General features: G+C 26.7%; 3 protein-coding genes across 6 annotated transcripts; 1 reads left to right on the forward strand and 2 right to left on the reverse strand.

Moving 5' to 3' along the window:
- Positions 1-704: 704 nt before the first annotated feature.
- Positions 705-2,916, reverse strand: bys (Bystin). Its single transcript, XM_089221738.1, has 8 exons — positions 2,515-2,916; positions 2,354-2,426; positions 2,160-2,275; positions 1,955-2,096; positions 1,634-1,783; positions 1,344-1,570; positions 1,053-1,261; positions 705-988 (listed from the first exon to the last, which is right to left on the reverse strand). The coding sequence occupies exons 1-8, from the start codon at positions 2,653-2,655 to the stop codon at positions 784-786; spliced, it is 1,263 nt and encodes a 420-aa protein (XP_089077864.1). The 5' UTR covers positions 2,656-2,916; the 3' UTR covers positions 705-783.
- A 467-nt stretch (positions 2,917-3,383) lies between these two features.
- On the forward strand, positions 3,384-18,318 carry LOC107173913 (activin A receptor type 2 punt). Of its 4 annotated transcripts, XR_016190636.1 has the most exons (11): positions 3,384-3,592; positions 7,500-7,672; positions 8,932-9,253; positions 9,324-9,489; positions 9,557-9,693; positions 11,210-11,368; positions 11,434-11,663; positions 11,724-11,910; positions 11,972-12,241; positions 12,315-12,537; positions 17,546-18,318. XR_016190636.1 is itself a non-coding variant. In XM_089221735.1 (10 exons), exons 3-10 carry the CDS (start codon positions 8,999-9,001, stop codon positions 12,456-12,458), a joined length of 1,548 nt encoding a protein of 515 aa, XP_089077861.1. In that variant the 5' UTR covers positions 3,384-3,592; positions 7,500-7,672; positions 8,932-8,998; the 3' UTR covers positions 12,459-15,633. The 4 variants fall into 4 exon arrangements, 3 of the variants coding, with proteins under 3 accessions (XP_089077861.1, XP_089077862.1, XP_089077863.1); XM_089221735.1 differs by lacking the exon at positions 17,546-18,318 and having other exon boundaries at positions 12,315-15,633; XM_089221736.1 differs by lacking the exon at positions 17,546-18,318 and having other exon boundaries at positions 7,500-7,580; positions 12,315-15,633.
- Positions 15,827-22,854, reverse strand: LOC149058313 (uncharacterized). Its single transcript, XM_089221739.1, has 4 exons — positions 22,501-22,854; positions 22,341-22,398; positions 22,207-22,278; positions 15,827-16,011 (listed from the first exon to the last, which is right to left on the reverse strand). Exons 1-4 carry the CDS (start codon positions 22,549-22,551, stop codon positions 15,932-15,934), a joined length of 261 nt encoding a protein of 86 aa, XP_089077865.1. The 5' UTR covers positions 22,552-22,854; the 3' UTR covers positions 15,827-15,931.
- Positions 22,855-23,078: the final 224 nt, after the last annotated feature.

A 23,078-nucleotide genomic window follows, 5' to 3' on the forward strand; every position in this document is an offset into this window, starting at 1 on the left:
AGAATTTGGGTGCCAAGTGCAAGTGCTTCATCTGCACTTGCGTAAATCAGGGCCTGGTGAATTGACCTCATAAATTAAAGTTAACATTATTATCAAGGGCTTCTCATAGGATTTGTATTGTGTTTTAATTTTAAAGCAAGTTATTAGTATTTTAAGATTTACAAACAATTTACAATATTAAAATACTCATAACTCGCTATAAATTAAAATACAATAAAAATCCTATGAGAAGCCCTCGATAATAATGTAACCTTTCATTTTTGTAAGAGGTCAATTCACTCTAAATTTTAAACTCACGTAGCTAAATGTGAACAGCTGAGCATATAATTTGATATAACCCACTTGTAAGACGGAGACAACACATGTGGGTATAACGTTTTCATAACCAATGATTATATCATAAAATTTCACACGAGAGACTTATTAATAACATAATGTACTTAGCATTTTTATTTTTATTTACTATTCAAACAATTTTAAAATTTGTTTATTTTATGAGTAGGCCAGAAAGAGAAAATAGTGTACTGACATTTTAACATCTAGATTTCTACCAATGTAATTAATAACTTATTTGTTTTGTAGTCATGAAAATCAGAAGTTAATTTTCTTTTAAATTATCTTAGTTATATTTTTGATAATAACTCGGTTATGTGTAAAAATTAGTGTACTTTCACAGATTAGTTCAAGTATTTAATACAAAGAAATTTATCAATTAATTAACATTATATATTACGTAAGATAATAAAAATTGTTATCATATCAATATAAGCTTATCACATAGGTTCAAGCAGGCATTTCTACATCTCTACACATGGAGTTTTCTAGTTCACGTCGAATGTCTGGTGTAATAGTATGATGTGATTTAGTTCTAAGTAATTTTAACAACGCTTTTTTCTGTTCAGAACTTATATCTGTCTTATAACGTTGAACAAATGTTAAAAATGATTGATGCCACAAAACTGGTAATTCTCTCTCATCACGCTCAAATCTAATACACAAAATAGTTATTATATTATTAAAAAAAATTTTAAAAATTTTTCACTATATCATACCCAAGAAAATGGAAAACAACTGCATCTACAACCCTATATGGAAGGGCATATTTTTTGTCAAAAAGTATTCTTAGAAATATTGATGTAGCTCCATTATATTCCATTTCAGCTAATTTCAATATAGCTGCTGCTGAATGTAACATTGGAATGGAATTTTTGCCTATAACTGATCCAATGATAATCGCCTCTCGTAAAGTACAAGTACCACTCTTAAAGAGAAATATGTTTATATATATATATATATATATATTAATAAAAATTAAATATGAAATATTACCATAAGATACCTACTTCACATAACGGAATGAGTATTCCTTTCATAAAAGCTCCAGGTTTGAACAAAGCTTTTTTCAATGCCTGATAAAGATGAAAATTTAATTTTTTATACTCATCTATATCATCTCTAACTCTAGGTAACAAAACAAGATTGTAGAATCGTTGAGCCATGTTTTCTTTTAAATTAGATGCAAATATACGAACACCCTGATACATTGCTGCAGCACTCCAAGTGGAAGGCTCTGAATAAAAAAAACCCATAACTAATAAATGTCTTAAAGTAAACCAACTCAAATATAACTAACCAGTTATGTACAAAATTTGCTCCCAATTTCGCAACTTTGGAATCAGTTTGAATGCTTTAGGCAATTTGCCACTTCGATATGTGGTTAGCACTTGTTTAACACCTTTATACATTTGTATGACACGTGGATCTACATCTTGCAATTGAACACCTAAAATTTATATTCATTAATACAAAAATATTAATTAGGTATTTTTAATCAAAAGCTCATGTTATCCCAGCTTCTGTTTAGCTCAATAATATACAATTCCAAAGAATACTCAAAGTTATATGATTGTATCCTAGCATTTAATTAAAATGATTTAAAGTGTTGAAAACCTACTTTCAGCATCTGTAAATTGTGTCTGTATTTCAGTTTGTTTTTCAGTAATTTTTTCCATGATCATATCAGCTAATGTTAAACGAGCTTCAGGTTTTTTAGACATAAACATTTCTAGAGCTTTTTCATCATCTGCATTGATTTCCTTTGAAAAAAGACAATAGACATACAATATATGAGAACTTTACTGTAATTTCATTATATTTACCAGTTGTTCATAATAATCTTCATCGTCTCCTACACCAAACATTGGCTTTTCTTCTTCATCTTCCTCAGAATCAGAGCCTGAGCCTAATGATGTGAGTAGATTTTTGTTTGTGCCCTCTAGATAATATAATACATATATGATTAAATTAAACACTAAATCTATGGAGTTGTTTCAAATATTGTTATTTAACTCACCACTTTCTGTTATTTCTTGCTTTTGTTCTCTTACTTGATCCAATATACGTCTGGACAGTTGTGAACCAATAACCTGGTTATAAAATTATTAAACAATAAATTAAAACTTATACATTTAAACAGCAATAGGTACTGTACCTATAATTCTCTAAAGTCATTACCTCTTCGCTTTCATCCTGACGTAACCGTATCTTTGGTTCTTTCTTTTTTGACACTACTCGATCACCAACTATCTGATCAGCCAAATTAGGATATGGTTTGTCAACTCCACTTCTCATATTCCTCTTTTTAGTCTTTCCCATTTTGTTTAAATTTTAATATAATAAAGAATAAATATAACAATTAAAAAAAAAATAAACACTTCTTAAAATGTCACATGTGAAACATTAAGATATTAAACTTGTATCTTTTATCAACATGACAACATTATAAATTATGGTATAATCACAGAATACTCAGAATAGAATATAGATTAAATTGAAAATAAAAACATAACGTTATCATGTTATGATTCTATGTTATCATCACATTTTTCGAAGATTATTCTTGAGGCAGCCGTTGGCTCATATGTCATAGACACTACCACAGAATAACCAGAAGGTTCAATGAGAAGCACGGACTAAGATATCCTAGTCCGTGTCGGAAATTATCTTATCGCCAGACTCCAGCAGCTCAGCTGCTGCAGCAGGCTGCTGTAGTCAAATATTGTATCTAATCTGTGGTCAAACCGTCGATTTCAGTTCGGTGGAGGTTATTATCATTATAATGAATAATGATCTCAGAAAAAGATGATTAATCGACTCTTCAATTAATGTAAACACTAAATATAAATCTGCGTTTTTTTTGAATTTGTAATTTCTGTTTAGAGTAAAGAGTTTTAAAAATAATTGTGTTTTTACATTATTGAACAATAAAATTAAACAAAGTTCTATAATTTATCAAATTGTTCACAATATATATTATTTGGTCACACTGTTTCTGTGTGCAATAATGCTTTTTTTTTATTGGGGTCGTCCATATTGTTTTTGTTGTGAAAAAATCACTAAAAACTCTTGTTATTAGTTATTATCGCATATTCATTTCATATAATATTTGTTTGTAATTTATGGTGTTTTCATTCAATTTAACATTTTAATGTGCGTCAATACGTTTTATAAAGTGTATTATGCAGACTCAGCTGTGCGTTTGTATTTGGCGACGTGCGACAACATTGTCAAAACTCCATCATATTTAATCTCAGTGAGTAAAAATACAATGTCCTTACTCCAAAGCATCTGAGCAATTTAATAATTAACTTTAAAGTTAATTAAAGGACATTCTAGATATTCTAATTAACTATGCATTAAATATTTCTGAAAGCATTAAGTCTCTGCAGTGATTTATCATGGTATTAAACTATTGTTGCCTAGATCAGGGGTCTCCAACCTACGGCCCGCTAAGCTAATTAATGTTTTGAAAATTATATATTAATTTTCATTGTTTTTAATTTATTTTTTATTGAATTAATGAATTAAATAAAATACATTTATAATATTTTCTTTTGGTGTTGTTCATAACAACTTGTAATAGTTATACAATATACATACATAGTAACACTAACTAATAATAAATAAACTCGTCAATCGCACTTATCTGACTTGACTCAAAACTTACGCGATGGTCAGATTAGATATGATCGACTTTTTCTGTTGTACCTAATAATAACGCTATCAAACTTATTGTAATCGATGAAATATATTTCTAACTGCGCGAGTCTACTGTGAAGTATTGGGTATATAATATAGAATTAGTTTTTATGATTATTGAAGTTTAGTGTTGTTTCTTATCGAGTGTAGTGCTCTATGCTGTTTTAAAATAAATATGAGTTTTAGTAAAAAACGGAAAGTCGATACAGATTGCCGTGTTTTTAACAAAAAGTGGAATAATGACTATTTATTCATTGAACAAAACAATGTTGCTTTATGCGTTATTTGAAGGAAAAGGTTGCTGTTATGAAAGAATGTAATATTGGTAGACATTATAAAAGTAAGCACACATCTACATATAACAATTAACAAGCTATCTGGTAAACTTCGATCAGACAAGTTTGAAATATTAAAACAGAATCTACTAGCTCAACAGTGCAACATGCAACAAATTCAAATTTGAAAATGATGAAGAATTCCCTACCGATTTTTCTGTTGTAGTTCTCACCTACTTGAATGAGCAGTTACACAAGCGGTTTAGAGATTTTGAAAGTGCAGAAGACTGTTTCAAATTTTTGAAAATCCTTTTGCCATAAAAATAGAAACTTTACTGACAGAGCTCCAGCTTGAAGTTATAGAACTCATATTAAACAACAATTTCAAAGACAATTTCAAGGAATCTAGTCTTCAACAATTTTACGCCATGTTGCCTGAAGAATCATTTGCAAATCTCAAAAAACATGCGCATAATGATATCAATATTTAGCTTTACATACTTATGTGTGCAGATGTTTTCAAAAATGAAGTATGTCAAATCTACGTACAGAACTAACTTAAGTGACTTAACTTAATTAACATTTACAAGCTACGCTGTTAATTAGAACCACGAAGTTTGATGCAAACTATCAAGACGTTTAAAAAAATAAGCAGTTCCAAATGTCTCACTAAGTAACTTACTCGTATCATAATAAAACAAATTTTGAATTATAAAATAAAAAAATTATATAAATAAACATACATTTTTTTAAATAAATCTTATCTATTTATTATATTTATCTTATTTCTCAATTTCATAACCTATCTATTCCTCTAAAAATGTTGGCCCGTGATGCCAAAGCGTATATCAAATTTGGCCCGCCGTAAAAAAAAAGGTTGAAGATCCCTGATTCCTGCATTATGATATCGCGACAATTAATTAGAACATACATAAGTTCTTATACATAAAAAAAAAATTATAATAAATACATAAATAAAACAAAAATTAATGATAATACCTATTATGATTTAATTTTCAAAGTTTTAATATTTTAAAAAATATCTTTTTCAAATAATTTTATGCAATTAAAAATCAACATTTTTCATAAGAAATATTTTTAAAAATTATATTAAGTATAGATTTTTCTTAATATCTTGTTTATAAAAGTCAATTAATAACTATTTCATAAGAGTATAAATATATTAAGTTAACAATAGAAAGTGACAAAAATTGTATGTACACAAATTGTTAATATATTGTACAGTTACATAGTATATAAATATAGTACACAATTAGATAAGTAATATATTTATTGCAACTTATTATTGTTTTTAATAATACATCAAAAATAATTTAAATAAATATTTATACTCCGTACCACGAGAGAACGCATACGGTGGCCGACCAAAACTCGTTGTTTTCGCGCATGAGCTGATTGCCGTATGCGTTCTCTGGTGGTATGGTAGGGGAAATTTGGCCTCAGTACGACGGAGCGCAATCATTCGGATGCGCCAGCCGTATGTGTTCTCTCGTGGTACGGAGTATAGTAATTATCTACAATCTTAGTCTTAGTACTTTAAGCTTTACTAAACTAGGTTATCTTTATTTCCACAAATCTAATTTTAGTGTAATATATAAGAATATAATCTTGTTCTAAAACAACAAAAAACTGAAAATGAGTAATGTCTATTTAAATTAAATACAAGTAATAAAAATATTAATAAGTAATGACCATTATCAATTAAATGAAATTGGATTATTGTGGTTTGTAGAGATTTAGTTAATTTTATATAACCTAATCTAAGTCATTATTTTTTAAATCTAATAAAGAATGGTAACTGATAAAGAATTTTATGTTTTAAAAAGAATAATTGAGTAGTTGGAAAAATTAAGTTTATGCTACTAGATATAAGTATGTCAGCCTTATGAAAGGTCTATATAAAAATTAATAACTTGATATATTTTAGTATTTACCTTCATACTGATTAATAAAAGTAAATAATATTATTGGAATACATATTTCAAAATCAAATATTTGGGATGAATTTTAATTATGCGCTTTAATTTTGTTTCTAAATAATCCAAAAATGTTTTTGTCAAGAACAGACTTATTATAAAATATTGTTTATGATTTTTTTTTTAATGATTGAAATTATTAATGATTTCTGCTTCGACATGTGAGGCCATTAGAATTACATTTAATATTATACTAGAAAAAATAATATGTATTATTTGAATTTATTACCTCAGAAAATTGTCAGTGTATTGTTTGTTTTCTCTGGCCATTGTGTGTAAAACACGTTTAAGTAGAATCATTTTGTTTTTATGTTGCTTGATATAAGAGATTAAGAGGACGTGATACCCGCATGTGTTGTCTCTGTCTTACAAGTGCATTATATAGTAAATTTTACGTTCAGTAGAACACATGTAGCTCCGTTTGCTTAAAAATTAGAGTGAATTGACCTCTTATAAAATTTAAAGGTATGATTGTTATCTAGTCAACCTCATATGCTTTTTAATATATTTAAATTTTAAAGGAAGTTATGAGTATTTTAAGATGCACAAAAAATTCACAATTTTAAAATACTCATAACTCGCTTTAAATTTGATATAAAATAAAAAGCATATTAGGTTGTCTAGATAATAATCTTACCTTTAAATTTTATAAGAGGTCAGTTCACTCTAATTTTTAAGTTAACGGAGCTACACGTGTTCTGCTGAGCGAAAAATGTACCATGTTACGCATTTGTAAGACGGAGACAACACATGCGGGTATCACGTCCTCTTAAGATGATTTAAAATCACCAGTTTCAAAAACAATAGACAATTTAAACATCACATTAACTTCCAATTTTTTTTTTTTTAATTTTGAAAATCAAATAATTATAAAATATAAGACAAATGTGTCTGTGCCCTCAAAAATCATAAAAATGATATTAGGTGAAAGGGCATTATCTATGATGCACATGAGTCTGAAAGAGAAAATAAATATTGCCCTTAATTCATCTTAACAGAAATTGTCTGTACTTTCAGTTATTGCCTTTGGTTAATTATGGTATAATTATTATTATTACTTATATATAGTTCTATAGGTATATTACTATATTATTTTTAAATTAATATTTGAATGTAAATTTTTTTATAAAAAAATAAACAATCTATGCTAGTGAAGCATAATTAGTAAATATGATGACAAAATTTACAGGTGAGACATGAATTATATGAAAAGGGAGGCCATCCATTGATAGAACCCAACACAATATTATTTTATTGCAAATTTATTTGAGTAAGTCTTTACATCATTTTCATTTCAAACAGCATATTGGGTTCCCAGTGAGAGTTTTGCATGAAAGTGATGAAGTCTTGGGTTTTGGTAATGTAAGTTAAATGCTAATTTATTCTGGGTGATTTAGATGTTCAAAAAAATCCATGAGATTTTCAGAGCTAACTCGATATATCTAATCTTATTTTTACAATAAGCATAAAAAAAAAAAATCATATTAAATTAATACTCATCTTATAGTAAAACCTTTTTCTGGCGAAGAAAGATCTTATTCATTCATTATTTTGAATTAACATATTTTTGCTGTGATTATTTAATAGTTATTTTCAATTTAGTAGATAAAATTATTCTATTATGTTGGAAAATAGATCTGGGATATGATAAATTATTAAACATCAATTTTAATCTGTAGATTTTTATACTGAACTATTATACATCAATAAAAATAATAAATTCATAGTATAATATAATTATTAATGAAAAAAAAAATAAGTTAAAAGTTTTGAAAGACCCAGCTTTGAAACTTGGCTCTTCATAACACATCAAGTATTATTTAGAAATTTAAAAATATATTTTTCTTTATTTGTATCTAGATATTTTGTTTATTTAATTATTTTGACATAAGTATTTATATCAAAATACCTATATGACTTGTACATTCTAGTATTAGTGAACCTTTGCTCGCCCATCCAAATTTGATATATCTTTATATATTATATAGATTATTTTTTTTCACAGCTTTAATAGAGTTTTCAATTAAGATTTGAAGGGTCTTGGCCCCATCCAGATTAAACAAAATCAGCTTTAAAATATTTGTTAATAGTTTTGGATAAGTAAAACTATTTTATCAATGTTTTTATCATTAAAAAATAACTTATAACCAGTGGCGGCGCGAATAGCTATTTTATGAGGCGGCCGCCTCATACAAAAGTGAGGGTGGGTATCCCAATGACTCCAGGACCTATAGGGCTAGTTTATAATTTACACTCACATAGTCACATAATCACATACCACAAACATACTAGGGTAAATATTAGATAATCTTCGTTACATTATCGAGATATGGATTTATTAGGTACTTTTGCCTCATGAAATAAAATAATTCACGCCGCCACTGCTTATAACTAATGAGCTATAAATACCCATTTTCATAGTATTTTATGAGGTGTAAAAGGAATGTAAATGTTTGTTGGTTTGTCAACTCGGTTATCCTGATAGTGACACTACTGTTTTTATAAAGTCTACACCCTATGGGACAAATTAAATATTATTATTATTGAAATTTATATATTTATTGAATTAATAATTATATTTTCAGTGTAGGTATTTAATTTTCTTAATTATATGTTTTCAGTCTATGGTTATTACAATTTTTATGTGAAAATAAATTGTAAAACAATAACTTAAAATTGGATAAAACAATGGAACATAAGATGTGGATATGGATATGGATATCTAGTATTTTTTTCCTTGTAACATCTTGTAGTTGTGCGAGCCGCAAAAAATATGAAGAGACCAAATGCCATTTTTACAACCAATCTGCCTGTGCTGCTAATCCTGAAAGTTGTAATAGTGTTATTCAAAATTGTAAAGCCGTCGAAAATGATAAACCATCATATTGTTATGCTGTATGGATAAATGATACTAAGACAAATACATTAGAAATTCAACTAAAGGTAATCTAACCTAATGTTCATAAAACTATGTTTAATTGTATCTTATTTTTATTTTGTTAACTATGTATAGGGTTGTTTTTTAAATAATATTGAATGCCAAGGTCAAAAACAATGTAAGGAGAAAAAAGAAGAAAGAAAACCTAATGGCTTAATGTTTTGTTGTTGTGAAGGAGACTACTGTAATTCAGATATTCTATGGGACCCTATCCCAACAACTCCTAGAATAGAGACAACATGTAAATAATACAGATAAAATATCTTTGATACAAACAATTTAACAATAAACTCATTTGTCTATCTTAGCTGCAAAACCATTACGTGATGATAATGAATTAATACATACTATAGTGTTTTCTGTCATACCTTTGGTAGCCGTAGCAAGTATGTTTCTATTTGTTTGTTGGGTTTACAAGCGAAGGAAAATACCTCAATTTTCTCATGTAAGTAAATTGAATTCTTCTTTTTCTTTTTTAGTAACTACTTTTTTTTAGATAAAATATTTTTTAATTTGTATACTTTAATTATTTAATAATTTATTAGCTTATAATTATGTTTAAAAAACTGGTACAATACTGTAATATTGTATTTATTAACACGTTTTCTGTATAACAAAATGTTGCTTATACAATATTCCCTGGCGCTGGTCAAAATTACATATTTTAAATGTTATTGTAGGCCTAAAAATAGTAAATTTGAGTTACTAATTTCACATGCATATTCAATAACAAATGCTGACCCTATAAGAGCTTTAAAACCTTATGCTGGACAAAATAAAACTTATAAAAAACAAATTTAAAAATGGTACTTTAAAACATGAACAATATATGCCATAGAACTAAATGTTATCTTAAGCTTAAGTTGTAATCTTCTACAATAATGTAAAAATAAGTAATAAACTAATAACCATTCTTTTTAATTCCTTATATATTTCTTTGGTCAAATAGGTTATAAAATATTGGACTAATTTCTTTCATCTGTAACTGTTTCGTGCAGGAAGGAACCGAGAAGTTTACAGTTATAACTTGTAACTATGAAATTAAATTTTCACCATGTATAAAGGAGAATTTTAACTGTGTAACAGAGTTTTTATTTTTCAATAAGGCTAATATATCAAAAGTTATTGATGTATGAAAATGTTTAAAATATCAGATTTTTAAAAGTATTTCAACTTTTTCTTATTAAAGATATCAAACAAATAAAATTGCTAGGACACAGAAAATATTATCTTCTATATTGTATAATTTTTGGTGTTTCTGCTAAGAGTGCAGACTGAATGGTTCTATACCGGGTTAAACAGTTTTTACAATGTTACGCACTTGTAAGACAGAGACAACACAAAGGGTATCACTTCCTCTTATTTTAATTTTGTAGTAAAGATATGCCTTAATATTTGAATTGTATTTTAGATGACAAAAAAAAAAAAATTAATTGAAAATTAATCTTCATACTTTTTAATAATGTATAATTAAGACTGGAATATGTACGAATATCACTTCGCACACAACTTAATATTTTTTTAGAATTTCTGTTCTTATTTAATTAAATTCCAAAATCAAGTGAACTTTTTCAGTATCTTCAAACATCTTAATTTAAATTTGTCCAATCAAATTTAATTAAAATTATTATTATTTTTATAAATGTATAATCTACTTAAAGCAATTAAGATTTAATATGATTTAAATTAATAGTTAAAACTTTAGATAAAAATTATTTAGTATTGTCACTGTATTAATTATTCGATTGGCAATTCATTGCGTTTTGTATAGTTCCATTCCTATTCTACTATTCATTTATAGTAAAAATAATATATTTTAATTTACCATTGGTTTTTTTTTTAACATTACTTACTTTGGAATTTAAATCTTTAGTGGGTAAGTTAAGCTGATGATGTTCACCACAAATTGTTTGGTTTAATTTTGATTAATTTTTATAACAAATTATTACCTTTGTATTTAGGTTCCATCATCTGATAGCTCCCACTTGGGAAATTGTTCTCCCATACTTAGCAATCGTCCAATACAATTAGTCGAAGTAAAGGCAAGGGGTCGCTATGGTGCTGTTTGGAAAGCTCTTCATAAGAAAGATACAGTAGCTGTTAAAATATTCCCTCCTCAGGTAACAAACAATTTTAATATCCGTATTTTTTTTTTAACTAGTGTTTATTATTGTTTTTATTTAAGGATAAAAACTCATGGTTAGTTGAACAAGACATTTATCAATTACCACACATGCAACATGACAATATACTATCATTCATTGGAGCTGAAAAACATGCTAGTGTTATTGAAGGTGCCAAAAATGAATATTGGTTGATTACTGCTTACCATGAATATGGATCATTATGTGACTACTTAAAATCTAATATATTAACTTGGGATCAGCTTTGTCATATTGCCCAATCTATGACAAGGTAAAATATTGTGCAATTTATTTAACATCTCCAGGTTTTGTAATCACTATTTTGTTTCAGTGGTTTGATGCATTTACATGAAGAGATTCCATCAGAACGTTCAGATCAGTATAAGCCAGCCATTGCACATAGAGATTTTAAAAGCAACAATGTTTTACTTAAATATGATTTAACTGCGTGTATTGCTGATTTTGGTCTTGCTTTGGTTTTTCAACCTGGCAAGTCTTGTGGTGATACACATGGGCAGGTAAATACCCATTATTTCTTTCAACAATAATGAATAAAATTAATCTTCATTAAATATTCAGGTTGGCACAAGAAGATACATGGCACCAGAAGTACTAGAAGGAGCGATCAATTTTTCAAGGGATGCGTTTTTGAGAATAGACATGTATGCATGTGGATTAGTATTATGGGAATTGGCAACTAGATGCACAGCACAACAAGGTGCTATACCAGATTATAAGTTACCTTTTGAAGAAGAAGTTGGACAACATCCATCATTGGAAGATATGCAAGAATGTGTAGTACATAAAAAACTAAGACCAGCTTTTAAAGATAGCTGGAAATCACACCCAGTAAGAAATAATTAAAATATTATCTTAAAATATTAAATCTATTAATATATGGCATTGTTAAAATTATTTTCAGGGTTTAATTGCTCTATGTGATACAATGGAGGAATGTTGGGATCACGATGCTGAAGCTAGATTGTCTGCATCATGTGTAATGGAACGTATTACATGGCAATGTCGTCAATATGATGGGACAGCCTTACCATCATTAGCACAATAAAATATTTTATTTGTATAATAGTATAATGTACACCAGCAACCTAGCTTCTGCCGAAGAAAATATTGGTGTTTCCTTTTATGTAAGTTAACTAAACTTTGTTAACTCCTTAATAAGTAATTTGATTGGTGATGTACTTAAGTAGTAAGTGAATACGTCCAACCACCCATCTCTTTGATTATGTTTTTCATGTTCAGTGACAATGTTCCGTGTGTTAATTATTCAATCTATAATCCTTACATAATCAATATTTTCTATAATTATAGAAAAATAACCACATAGTGATAGTAATGTACCAATGTACAAAACATTATGGAGAGACATTCTTCAAGAAAACCATCACTTACTACTTAAATATATTTTAGTGAATATCAGTTTTTTTTTCATTAATTGTTATAAACAATTCAAAGAATATAATAAAGGAGGATCTAGAATAATTGTATTCTGCATATTGGAAAAAATCAATTTTGTTGGAATTCAATTTTACTGATTTAAACTATACCTATTATTAGTTACATTTTGACTAATAAAATTCAATTATTATTTATTTGATAATTGCCGAACTGTTGTTATTAATCTGTTTAAAGACAGAGTACCTTAATTTTACTATTTTTGTCATGAATTCTCTTTTTTGTGTCACACATAATAATATGGTGTACAAAAAAGATTTTACTGAAATTGATTTTCTCTATTTGTATGTATATCTTAAATTAATACCATTATAGTTAATAATTATTATATTCTTCTACCTCAAGTTATCCACCCTTAAAAATAATATGTGCCAATAATCTTAAGGTGGTATTTACTGAGTGTAATATGTATATTGTAAATAATATTAGTCAAAAAAATAAGTTTTTAATTCTATTTATTAAAACGAGTTTATTGGAATATTTGTTGATTGTAACAACTGAAAATCTAAATGTTTAACCTAAAAATAATTACTTAATAACAACACTTTCACGTCCTAATTTACTTTATTTATCCCATAGCTTTTGAAAGTTTAATTTTGATTACTACGAATGAATATAACTATGTTACAGAACATTTAGTTTTAATATGATAATAATTATTGTCAATGTATAAAGGATATCTCTAGTAATCAACATAAATAATAAAATGTACCTGTACACTCCTCTGTATAGTTAAAATAAACCTATTATATTGTTACCTATGCCACTAACGTTCAATAGTTTCATAAACGAATTGTACAATATTTTTTATTTGAACTACCTACCTAAATTAGTTGCTCTTTATATGATGTGTTCAATAAAATATATTAAATAACACAATGAATAAAAAATCTATGTTATCGAGCACCCCATATTTTTTTGAGAAGAGTGGAGGTTAAATGTTTTTGGCATAAACTTTATGTGGTTTTCTATAATAAATCATTGAATATTTTAAACATTTTTAAATTTGATAACTTAAACAACTCACAAATTGTATTGTTTTTTTTTTTTAAATACCAACAGGCTATAGTGAGACATAACAAAACTAATTTTAATTTACAATGCAAATTTAATAATAAGAATATTTTTTTCCTCATCTCTGAACTATACATTATTTAAACTTAATACTTATAAATTGTAGCTAAATAACTATTCCGCATAATTTTCATTTTCTTTCCCTTGAACTCGTTTCATTATTGTTGCCATGTTATATTTAATCTGTAAATGTGCTGTCTTTTATTTTAAAAATAAGTATAACAATTGTATTTAAGGTTTTAAAATGTCTATATAAGCCTAAAACGAAGCTAATGACACAGGTATTGAAATATATTATAGTTAAGATATTATATTGTATAATGTTTTGATATTACAAAAACAGGGCCGACTAGCTGGTTGAATGGGTGACGCAAAGAATTGGCCACGGTGTTCCCCACAAAGGGGCACGGAATTTAAAAAAAAATTATTTAACTCATTATAATACATTTTTACATTTTAAAACATTTTTTTTAATGAAATGAGTTACATATTGAAATATTGTATGTGATTAGTGTAATATGTGTACACTTCTATGTTATAACAATAATCTTTTACAAATTTAATATCAAGCTATAGTTATGATAGTTGATAAATTCTTTGAACTTATTGATCTTGATTGCTACATTATAATGTAACCTATAAATTGACTTAAACATTTCTAATAATAAAAAAATTGAAAATTATAATTATTTTTGGATCATATAAAGTTTAGTTTAGAATAGTTTAAATATTTATTTGTTTATACCTGATTTCTGACATGTATTTAGCACCAAAATTGATAAAACATCTAAAAAGCGTTAACTACTAAATAAAATAATTTATGGACTATATTGAATTATTCTTATTAATGTATTTTCATACGAATAAAAACGTATCATATTAGAAAATTTAACCGGCCCTGTATATGAATATTTAAATTTGTAATTAATTAGCTTATTTTTATTTGAGATAACATTATTGAAAATTACTTAAAATCAAAATAGTGTAACAATTTTAGATTTTATCTATCATTGTTATTTTATTTTGTTATTTTTATTTTGCTATAGTTGTATAAATGTTTAATAAATTACTTCTAGGTACTAAATATTATATTGTATAAAATAGTTCCTTTATTATAAATAAATCTCTCTCCTTTTTTATTTGTATTTTATAATTTGAATTATTATATTATTATTATTGTTTTGTTCCTTTCAAAATATTTTATATAAGTTAGTACAACTACAAGCAAACTCCAAGACTGCTGCTTCTTTCACAATAGCTAGTTGTTTACATTTGAAAAATAAATCTGCACATACATTTTTTACATAATTAACTACATAAATAATGTACATAAAATACAGAATGGATTTTAAATAATTTTCATTTATATTAAAAACATTGTTAAAGAGTGTTTAATTGTTTTATTTTTAAAATAATGCAGACTTTATTTTACTACAATTATATCATTTATATGACGTGTAATACCGATATGTTTATATGTGTGTGTACCCGTGAGTGTGTGTACGTACATTTATATTTATGTGTTTATTATAATGTAATGCTTATAATAATAATTGTGTTCTCCTTTTTTTCACAGTACAGGGTGTGGATATTTTGAAGGTTTTGTTTTAATGGACGGTTTGTTGCCAATTAAATTTAAAATACTAAATACAAATTTGTGAAAGAGAGAAAATAAATTATTTTTATTTTTAACATTTTTGTGAGTTGTACCTTTTTAATGACTCACTAAGTCCTTGTAGCATTTAAAAAGACACACAAATTTGGATAATTATATCTCTTAATTTGTCTAAAACAATATTTGTATACAAATGTTATGCCATATTTTCATTGAAAGATAAAATAATTAGTATATTTATTTCATAAATTAGTTATTAAGTTTTTAAATAGTTAAAATGAAAAATACTCAGTTTTATTTGTATGATCAAATTGTAAATAAATTGATTGTGTGTATAATATAATTAAATTTAAATACCTAATTTGTAATTTTTTGTTTCAAATCATATCAGTGTCACTTTCCGATAAACTAGACTCGCTGCAGGAGCTGGAATATGTACTGCTTGATTCCTCGTCCACTAAAAATTAAATATTCAAATATGTTATCTTGGAGAGGTTACTACAGTAAATTTCATTGTCTGTGCACACGTGCACATAAAATAGTAAAAAAAATCAATGAATTTTTATTATAGTATAGTCGAAATATTATTAATTAGTAGGGCTCGGATGTTGTTGCACTAAAAATGTTATAAAATTGATTGCATTATTGTTGTGAAAAAAACCCAAAATTGCACTTAAAAAAATATATATTAACAAATTATTTTATGAAATGGATTAAGTCGTCTTATTAAGTAATATTATAAAGTTTTATTAGATAGGTTTTAAACGAGTAGATAGTAAAAAAGATTCAAATTCAAATTCTCGTCAGTTGTCATTAAAAATCTGGTAAATTGTGTGGTCTTCTTATTTCTTCAGAAATCTACAAATCATTTTATCAAAATTTAAAATTTTTTATTTAAACTATTTTTTATTTGTTTTTTAAAAAAAACCCTTACCTTACCTTAAAAATGTTTGCAATATAATATACCTAATTTAACAAAAAAAAGTGAAAACATAAAAAAATATATAAAATTGTATTGAAAATGACGACAGTCAACAAAATTGCAATAAAATTGAAAAAAGGTCAAAAATTGCAAAAAGTTGCACTTAAATTGTTTTATATTATATTAATTGATTAGGTATCCCTTGTTCGAGACTGGCTATATCTGCAGTTTCGTCGACAAGAACTGTAAAACATTTCGCTTCAATTACTCTGACAATCTAGCTACTATTTTATTGAGTAAAATTGAATTGCACTAATCAATTATAGCATTTTGACTATAATAGGATTTGTATATTTTATAGTACCAGAACTTTCAAGGTCTATTTTGAGCGGAGCATCACTGCGAGCTCTAAAGCGTAATAAATTAGGAAAATTTCCGTCGTTAATATCATTATTATCAACGGTTAATTTTCCAAAACCACGATGACCTCGTAGAGGTATATTTTGTCGACCGCATAAAACAATTGTTTTAATAACAGGTTAAATGTTTTTTCTATTTTCAAAAATTTGTCGTTGCCCGAACAGTTTCTAATTGATTTTCAATAGATAAATGTACGTTTTTTTTTATATCTATATGAAATTATCTGCATCAAAAACGGATTGTTTGTAATACTGAAGTGTTACATGATTTTTAAACGTTTCCAGTTTCCATAGCATGTTTCCAGTTTTGAAAAGGTTTTCTAACCAAAGAGCCTAGTGTTTGAGAATCTATGCCGGCTCGCCCGGCTCCTGATTTATTAAACGCTACACAAAACGTACAAAATGCACCATCTAATTTTGCGGAGTAGGTACGCTTAACCACGGAGAAATATGCAACCATCTGTATTGAAATTTTTAATTTTTGAATCGTTTATCTTTACCACTAAATATTACAGTAATAGGGAATTCAAAAGTAGATTCGGGCTTCCAAATTTTTTTATGAACTTTTTCTTTCTCTACATCTGTTAACGAGCAGTTAAAATAAAATCCAATATCGAAATTTTTAAAATTGTGTTCATTTTCTGTTTCAGTACAACTGTATCGTTTGCTGAAAAAATTCCGAAAGATAAAATATCGCACTGTTCGAGACTTAGATATTTTCTGTCTTAGTTTGGCAATGACGTCTTTTCGATCGACGAGAGTATTCTTTTTTCAAATTATGCGAATGTGAAGTTAATAGTGACAACAAATTTAACGTTTCACAACACATAAAAACGGATAAACACCTCAAAGCAATCAAACGTGAGCAAAATAAAATTGAAAAAAACAGCAGCAGCTTACAAGTGTTCAACAAAAATTGACTTTTACCTAACCATTAAACAAGTCATCTAATGAAAAAGCTCGAAATTTTTTAGTTAAGTATACTAAAAATCCAATTTCAGACGAATCAACATTGAGAAATCTCTACGTAGATGATATCTAACAATGAAACTATTGAAAAAAACTAGAACTCACGTATCTAATAATCGCATTTGAGTGAGTATCGATGAAACAACAGACATCGAAGGTCGCTTTATTGCCGATGTTATTATCGGTACTCTAGATTTGAACGTTCTGGATCCATATTTTTACTCTACTCGGAACAATTAAACAAAACCAACTTTTCTACGGTCAGTTAAGTTTTCGAAAAATTATGGCCAGATGGAATACGGCACGACTATATATTATTATTTTTATCAGACAGCGCCATACAAGAAAAAAACGGGAAAATCATTAAAAGTATTTTATTCAAAAATGATATACGTAACATGCGCAGCACATGTCTTACATAGAATTTCAGAACAGGTTCGTGACCACTTAAGCACTGTTGACAAAGTAATCGCAAATTATAAAAAAAGTATCTAAAAAATCACCTACTGGAGTAGAATTGTTTAAAAAAGAGGATCCAGGTGTTGAGGTGTATGTTTACCACCAGATCTCGTATTTACAAGGTGGGGCTCATAGATTAACGCAGGTGTTTATTATTGCGAACATTTAAACACTGTTGGTCACATTATGACAGAGATCGATGACGATTATATTAAATATTAATTATATTTATTATATTAAATATTATATTATATAGTAAGTATAAAAAAAACCAAAAATACATTGTTAAACCCGGTCTTGAGAGGAACTTGGCGTAGATAAAATCAAACTTTAAAATTCTCGTAGAAGGAATAAGCTAATAATAAGCTACCGAAGTACCGACAAAAGGCCCTTCTTTAAAACTGAGTTGAAAATAATTGAGGATATCGAAAACTCGTTCAAATCATTTTGTGGTGAAGCAGGTACAATTGTAAAAAAAATTAATTTAAATCAGTATTTGAAAATTACAATGGCTAGTCAACATTAAAACGCATCTCCAAAATATTATCTGGTAAAGAAGAAAATAACGAATTAGATGGAGATCTTTAAAAAATATATAGTGACGATATAGTATTTTTAAGTATTCACCTATCACCTTGGTAGATGTTGAGCGTTCCTTTTCAACATACAAGACATTGATGTTTGACAACCGCTGGAGCTTCAAATTTGAAAATTTGGCAAACCACTTATTCATACAATGTAACTTGGGTAAAATAATTTAATATACTATTTAATTTTTAAATAATAAATGTATAATTTATTTTATTTTATTATTTTTTCCAGACAATTTTGAATAGTCTCCTCAACTCTCCTGCATGCTCAAGTAATTTTAGTGCCTAATTTTCTGTACCTATTAATTCATAAATAATCTTAAGTTAATAAATTAATAAATATAAGTTTTTTTGATTATGAACAGAATACATTTTTATTTTAGATTCTGAACGAAGTGATGAATGTATTGATTTTACAATGATGTGTGTGTTTTTTTTTTTTTTTTTTTTTTTTGTGTCTGTGTACAGCATAACTAGTCGAAATAATGCTTCAATTTCAAACTTTGGGGGTGGTTTCCAATGTAAAAGTGAATATACTTGGTGCATTATAGAGGTCGAAAGTAAACATTTTCCAACAGTTTCAAAAAAATCCAGAAAAACAAAAAAAAAAAAATGACAGAAAAACGGGAATTATTACGCAAAACCAGTTTTCGACCAAATCGATTTTTTTATATGGATGTAATTCAAAAACTAATCACTGTAAATACTTGAAATTTTCACCAAATGTTTATGTTAGTGTTATCTATATACAGTTTAATTTTCACAAATTTTTGACTTTTTTTTAGTTATTTATAGACCACTGAAATTTTCAATTTTTTTGACAATTTTTTTTTGAAGTGTCGGTAAAAAAATGTTGGACGTCCAAAAAATTTGAAAATTTAATGCAAGGTTCCTTATAAGTTGCTTTTATTGTAGCTAAAAAAAATTAAAAATCGTAAGTCACAATTTTTTTTAATAAGCTTTTATAGTTCAAAATTTTACGAAATCTGTCGAAAACGCGAAAATTTGCAAGTAATTTTGAAGTTGAAAAATCATAAAATTTTTTGCGTTTATAACTAAGGATTAAAAATACAACACTAAGTTCTCCATAAGTTTTCCTTCAAGTAGCTATAGAGAAAACTCGAAGTATCATTATAGGAAAAATTTTAATTGCGTTTGAATTTTAAATTTTTACGAAATAGCGTAACGATAACGATTTATCCCGAAACGATTTTAAATATTTGTTATTATTCAAAAAGTATAAGTCCTAGATACTTGAAAATTTTACCAGTTATTAGGATTGGTATTTTCTTTACATGATTAAATTTTCAAAATATTTTGACTTTTTTTGAGATATTTATAGACGACTGAAATTTTCAATTTGTCTGAAAATTTTTTTTTGAAGTGTCGATAAAATTTTTTTGGCCCTATCAAAATACTTGAAAATTGAATACAAAGTTCCTCATAAGTTATTCTTATAGTAATCAAAAAATTATAAAAATACATAGGCACAATTTTTTTTATTAGCATTTGAAGTTCAAATATTGACTTAATACGTAAAAATTACTGCTATGTTCAAATTATCTTAGATAGAAATTCATAAAAAATTTTCTTTTTTGATCTAAGATTTGAAAATTTAATACAAGGCTCCTATCATATTTTTACAATAGCAGTTGAATAATAAAAGAAATGCGTATTCACAAATTTTTTTTATAAGCATTTAAAATTCAAATTTTGACTAAATACGTAAAAAATACGGCAATGTTCAAATTATCTTAGATAGAAATTCATAAAAGTTTTTCTTTTTAAATCTAAGATTTGTGAATTTAATACAAGGCTCCTATCATATTTTTACAATAGCAGTTGAAAAATAAAAGAAATATATTGTCACAAATTTTTTTTATAAGATTTTACAGTTCAAATTTTGACTAAATACATTAAAATTACGGCAATGTTCAAATTATCTTAGATAGAAATTCATAAAAGTTTTTCTTTTTAATTCTAAGATTTGAGAATTTAATACAAGGCTCATAATATATTTTTACAATTGCAGTTGAAAAATAAAAGAAATATATAGCAACATTTTGTTTTTACATGCATTCAAATTTTAATTTTGACAACATCGTAAGAATCACGAAAATTCGTAAATTATTTTATTCTAGAAATTCATAAAAAATTTTCCTTTTATACCTAAGATTTGAAAATTTAATACAAGGCTCCTAAAATATTTTTACAATATCAGTTGAAAAATACAAGAAATGTATAGTCACATTTTTTTTTACAAGCATTTAAATTTAAATTTTGACAACATACGTAAAAATCACGTAAATTCGCAACTTATTATAAGTTAGAAATTCATAAAAAATTTTCTTTTTAAATCTAATATTTGAAAATTTAATACAAGATTTCTTACAAATTTGTCAATCTTTATCACAAAAAAAATTTCCACCGGAAATTCAAATTAAATTTTTATTAGCATTTGAATTTCAAATATTGACAAAAATTCGTCAAAACCATGAATATTTGCAAATTATTTTGTAGTTCAAAATTCATAATTTTGTTTGTAGTTATATCTAAGGTTATAAAATTTAACACCAAGTTTTCCACAAGTTTTGCTTCAAATAGCTATAGAGAAAATTTGAAGCGTCATTATAGGAAAAATGTTTTGAGCGTTCAAGTTTTAAATTTTTATGAAATCGCGTAATGATAACGATTTATCTTCAAACCAGGTATTCGCATATATAAGGTATTATGAATTATGATAACTACATTAATTGATTAACCATGCCTTATGCAAAATGCGTCTTAATTGAAAAATAAAATATTTGTTTCAAAATAGAATATATGACAATATTTAAATATAATATATCCTAGACTGACAAATCATCTCCGTTCAGAATCGTTTTTCGTATACAATGATACCTATCATTGCATTCAAATTTAATCCCATCCAGTAACCTACTGTACAGCAGAGCGACATCCACGACTTACCCGCTTTTTACTATTTTTCATGGTTTAAGCCGTTTAAGGGCATATTATAAAGATTATTTTAAGATTTTTTAGGTCTTATTTAGCGCATATTTAATTTATTTCTTCCTAGTGCTATAAAATCCGAGCCCTGGAGATAACAAATACCGTTGTGACGTCCTCTAAAAGGGATTTTAATAATATAAACCGTTTTTATTTTAAAGACGCTCGAATATGTAGTGTGTTATCATGTAAACGTAGGTAGTAACTGTGTTAGATGTTGCATGGTCCAAATATTGAAATATTTATAAATATTTAAAAAAATAAAATGTAGTGTAGGTACTCACTTATATTCATTTTTTTTGTAAGTAATTCCTGAAATATCATCATTGTCTCATTAGTCTGTTCAAACTTCAAAACTAAAAATAAATAACATAAAGCAAAATCCAAATATGTACATTTGTGCATTTTAATATTTTACTTTTGTTACAGTAATCCAATGCAGTACTATAGTTTTTAGCGACCAGCGCACCATGCATCTGTAATATTATTAAATAATGAATAATGTTCTACTAATAAATTTTCTTAATTTGATGGTGACTTAATTATGATTAGTATTATTATTACAGAGTACTTATTACTTTTATGAAGAAATCCACTGGTGCTCTTTTGCCTCTTTTGGGTTCAGACATTTTTACTTTGTGTAATGTTTACGCATACTAGTTTTGTGGTTTCTATAGAAACGAATGACCTCATAAAGTCTCGAAGTTTATCCCTCTCTTTTAATTGCACTACCCATAAATAATATTATTTTATGTTGTACATTTTTTTTTAACAATCATTTTAATGTAGCCTAGTTTCAGAATATTGCAGGATATCATAATAAAAATAATAAAAGATCCGTACACGGACGGTTCACACGATTCGTTTTCGTATATGAACGAAAAATAGTATTCACAAAACATTAATATTCGTTTACGAATCCGCGTTCCCTATATAATCCGTATGGGAATGATATCCACTCCACATGATGAATAGCGGTAACATCGCAAATTGTTGTTTTTTCATGGAAAAGAAAACTGTTTATATTATTATACATACGTAATATTTCCCGCGTTTTATAAAACCATTGCATTTGTTTGGATAGTTCATCATTTGTTAATTTTGATTTTTGAATAAAATATTCAAATTTATATTGCTGTACCTTACTTATATATAC

This window comes from Diuraphis noxia, unplaced genomic scaffold (genome assembly GCF_037042655.1).
Source record: "Diuraphis noxia isolate RWA-SAM2 unplaced genomic scaffold, SU_Dnox_SAM2 contig0002, whole genome shotgun sequence".
Classification (NCBI taxonomy): Eukaryota; Metazoa; Arthropoda; class Insecta; order Hemiptera; family Aphididae; genus Diuraphis; species Diuraphis noxia.